Raw genomic sequence first — 3,993 nt, 5'->3', positions numbered from 1 at the left:
CGAACGAGGAGGAGAGGGAGGGGGGGCATCGGGTACAGACCGAGGAGCATCCACGTAGGAAGGACTTGGCGGCCCCATGAAGCCGTGGCGGAATTAGGAAAATAACGACTTACCTTGGTCCGTCCAAATGGGTTGCCAATTCACAACAGGGTTAACTCCCGGTGAAACTAGATTAACGCGTGGATCGCCACGGATTACACACCACCTAACGACACGACGGCACCGCGGCCTGACGGGGACGCAGAAATACCTCTTTTCTATCAATTCGTCCAAGATGGCGAATGCGCGACTCTCTCGGGCCCTTCCTCCGCCGTGGATCAATACAATTACGTCACGTTCTCGCCAAGGGGAACGCGCGTTCTCACAGACGCGCCACTCGTCGGCGGATCCCGGCTTGGCCGCGACGTGGCTAAAAAAAACCGATTCTCGCCCCCTCGCGTAAACGGATCCCCGCGATCGCGACTGCTGGTGAACCCGCTGTGTCTCGCGGTCCGTCCAACGATGCGTCGTAGGTTATTCCTTACGGAAATGGAGCGCCCCGGGGAGATTCACGGAATCACTATTTCCGCTCGTCTCGCCACTGTCCGTTGTGCGACGTGCGTGCGGTAGGAGAGTGGACGGGTGGACGCACGCAACACGAGAAATAGTGCATCTCGCCGCCATTCGCGGCGCTGCTTCGCGCGAATTCCTTTCGTTCGCCACCGACGGGATCAAACCAGATCAAAAAGATGCCAATGATGCCACGCTATTTATTTTTCTCCTCGCAATGTGCAAGATTTTCTTCGTTATTCAATGATTTAGCGATCTTCTCTTTCAAACGCGAAAATTTCGTTTTACGCCTACAAATTCTTTTTTTTAATATACGAATCATGCTAAAGTACCAGACTGACATATTAATGTTGTTACGAAAGTATCGATACAAAAATAATAATAATAATAATAATAATAATAATAATAATAATAATGCAATAATGATAATTATTAATTAATAATATAATAATAATTTAATATGTATTATAATAATATAAATATCATACTTCTATATAATTGGTGATCGTTATGGATGCTATTTGACTCCAGATCCACGCGCATCTCGTGCACAAATTTCAGCTGCACTTCCTGCACCTCCTCTTTCCAACATTTCATACGTTTTTGAGGATTCTAGCAGCAGAGAGGTTTCTCTCTCTGCTAGCAGATTCTCATTAATTCTCGCAAGTTCTCGTTTGACCGCACGAAGGCGTGCAAGGATTTAATTGTGGAAAAATTCATTTGCTACCAAATCAAAAATTGTTGAAGTTACTTTAGATTCTTCGAGTTGAATGCATGACGTACATTGTGAAAAATGGTATATTATTTATAATATTTTATAACCTATTTTATAACCTATTTTATAATCTATGTGATTTGAATGATGGAAATATTGTTTTTTTAGAGCGTAACGTTGCATACGGATGTCGGCGACGTTAAAATAGAACTATTTTGTGAGATGTGCCCGAAGACATGTGAGGTATGAATTTTCTAATATATTATTCTGTAACAATGTAATCCTATTGTTGTTTAGGCTGTAATCAAAGTCTCGCTTTGAAGTCTTTGATGGACCAATTAGAAAGAATTTTACGAACTGATTAATTAAAAAATACTTCAAAGCATTTGCAACATCGCATTGATTCTTAATAAGGTATAATCTATATCTTTAGTTATTTTTGTTGAATAAATTTATAGGACTAAATAATTCTGATATAAGTCCTTGATTAATATTACAAGTATTAGTTGTCTATCAATTAATGTACCTAATCATAAATCTTTAAATCTATTATATTTCTGCAATAACAGAAGTATACAAGAAAAAGATAATAGGTGTAAATTATTTATAGATTATGTTCAATATAATATTATACAAAAGAACAGATCACAATTCAATTTGAGTTAAACATTCTTAGAGATTAGTTGTACTTATTTACAAAAAAATCATTGAACTTATCTAGATTTATCTGTATCAATATCTTATTGTTATTGTAAGGCTAACTGCTTGATATTATGATCTAGATAAAAAGAGAGCAACAAGTTTAATCTCAAAGATTGATGTCATTAATTTTATGATAATTATCACATTTCAATTTTTATATATTTTTATATATTTTTATTTAAATATTGTGCTAAATAATCCTGAAGTAATTAGAAATATCATATTAATTCTGAGAAAAAAATATTTAACTTTGTAATTAACTTTGTAAAACAGACATTGACATTCTTGTTCAGAATTTTCTTGCGCTTTGTGCCAGTGGATACTATGACAATTGCCTGTTTCACCGGAATATAAAAGGCTTCATTGTCCAAACTGGAGATCCCACCAATACGGGTAAAGGAGGAACCTCAATATGGAATCGCAAGTTTGAAGATGAATTTAAAGAGGAGCTTAAACATAATGCAAGAGGTCTCATTTCTATGGCTAACAATGGCCCTAATACAAATGGCAGTCAGTTTTTCATTACTTATGCGCCTCAATCACATCTGGACCTAAAATATACTTTGTTTGGAAAGTAAGTTTGTCCTTTTACTTAAGCTTATGCCATACTCAGAAATTTCGTCAGACTGCACTTAAGTATTCATTTTAAATATCCTTATTGTTCAATGAATGTACAAGGATAAAATAATACTTGAATGAATCTGGATAAAATTTCTGCACAGCCCTAATAAGAGCATTATAAAATCGTGATATTTGATTTTTTGTTCACTTTTCACAGAGTCATTGATGGTTTAGAAACCTTAGAACAATTGGAAAAACTACCAATAAACCCTAAAAATTATAAACCACTTGCAGAAATCAGGATAAACAATATAACTATACATGCTAACCCATTAGCGGGATAGATCTAAGAGATGAATGTTTTTTAACAACTACATCATAATAATACAAGTAATTTATACTATTTCTTTTATATATGAAAAAAATACAAAATGTGTTTATTAAAACATACATACAATTATTTTTTACAGTTGATTTAGAATTGAAAAAAATATCAATAAGTATTTTTTATATTGTGTATATACCTAATAATCTCTTGTTTTGTGGATCAAATGGACTTCGAAGATACATCTTTGCGGGATACTTTTTCCTGCTCATTTCAATATGGTAAGTACCTGTTTCTAAAAATTCTTTTGTAACATTTTGTCCATTTGGAGCTGTGATATATCTGAAAAAAATAAAAAAGATGTATATATTAATTTTACATATACAATATAGATATAATATTCATTCATTTTCTTTTCATTTTATTCATTATGCAATTTACTTACGCCTGTCCAATACTACTCTTAAAGGTATATCCATGTTCAGCCCTTCTTAGATAACCAACTAATTTATCGTTTCTATAAACACTCTCCATACCCCATAATGGTATATCACTGTAAAAAAATAAGTACACAAATGTGACGCGCATTTTAAATATTAACAACAAGATCAGTGTCAGATTGTAAAATGATGTACTTACTCATTTATGTGTAAATGTACTAATCTTTTTTTAATTCCATTGTTACGGCATTGATCCACAAATGTTTTTCCTAAGTATTTGCCATTTTTGCGACAGACGATTTCTAAAGCCGCTTCTATTGGATTATCATCCGTTCTTAAGTCTGTACCCCAAAGATGATATCCTAATAGATAAATTAACAATTAACACAGATAGTAAGAGATAAAAGCATTCTGTATATTATTGCGCACCTTTCTCACAACTTAAACTGTAGAGCGCTCTATAGCCGGCTAATTTCATATCATATTTTTTACCACATTCCATTAAAGCTTTGTAAATCTTTTCGCACGAACTTCTTGGAATATGTAATTCGAAACCAAGTTCACCCACGAAACTAAGTCTAAATATGTGTACTAATTCACTATTTATTCGCACTAGTTTTGATGTTGAGAATGGAAACGATTTATTCGAAAGATCATCATCGATTAACATCTGAAGAACTTGGCGGCTATAATAATAGTAA

At 34.2% G+C, this 3,993-nt stretch overlaps 3 protein-coding genes across 3 annotated transcripts in view; 1 reads left to right on the top strand and 2 right to left on the bottom strand.

The window, feature by feature from the left end:
* The window catches only part of LOC105618442 (protein PRRC2C), a 16,898-nt gene extending 15,752 nt beyond the window's left edge, over positions 1–1,146 (bottom strand). The window contains exon 1 of the mRNA XM_012199982.1: positions 1,038–1,146. Coding sequence (XP_012055372.1) covers positions 1,038–1,146 — 109 coding nt within the window. The remainder of the gene's footprint in view (positions 1–1,037) is intronic.
* Positions 1,147–1,319: 173 nt separating this feature from the next.
* LOC105618441 (peptidyl-prolyl cis-trans isomerase-like 3) lies at positions 1,320–2,871 on the top strand. The gene is made up of 4 exons (XM_012199981.1): positions 1,320–1,328; positions 1,433–1,507; positions 2,260–2,540; positions 2,745–2,871. The coding sequence occupies exons 1-4, from the start codon at positions 1,320–1,322 to the stop codon at positions 2,869–2,871; spliced, it is 492 nt and encodes a 163-aa protein (XP_012055371.1).
* A 57-nt stretch (positions 2,872–2,928) lies between these two features.
* LOC105618338 (sarcosine dehydrogenase, mitochondrial) overlaps positions 2,929–3,993 on the bottom strand; it is a 6,686-nt gene continuing 5,621 nt past the window's right edge. The window contains exons 12-15 of the mRNA XM_012199880.1: positions 3,722–3,978; positions 3,492–3,654; positions 3,298–3,405; positions 2,929–3,194 (exon numbers count right to left, since the gene is read on the bottom strand). Of these exons, the coding sequence (XP_012055270.1) occupies positions 3,035–3,194; positions 3,298–3,405; positions 3,492–3,654; positions 3,722–3,978 (688 nt within the window). The 3' untranslated portion in view covers positions 2,929–3,034. The remainder of the gene's footprint in view (positions 3,195–3,297; positions 3,406–3,491; positions 3,655–3,721; positions 3,979–3,993) is intronic.

The sequence above is a fragment of the Atta cephalotes genome (genome assembly GCF_000143395.1).
Source record: "Atta cephalotes unplaced genomic scaffold scaffold00016, whole genome shotgun sequence".
Lineage (NCBI taxonomy): Eukaryota > Metazoa > Arthropoda > Insecta > Hymenoptera > Formicidae > Atta > Atta cephalotes.
This window is presented reverse-complemented; position numbering and strand designations above follow the sequence as displayed.

Bases quoted from the DNA above. Each gene is read 5' to 3' on its own strand.
- LOC105618441 (XM_012199981.1), top strand. The intron at 1,508-2,259 runs GTATGAATTTTC...ATTCTTGTTCAG, and splicing joins TGTGCCCGAAGACATGTGAG to AATTTTCTTGCGCTTTGTGC. The intron at 2,541-2,744 runs GTAAGTTTGTCC...CACTTTTCACAG, and splicing joins AAATATACTTTGTTTGGAAA to AGTCATTGATGGTTTAGAAA.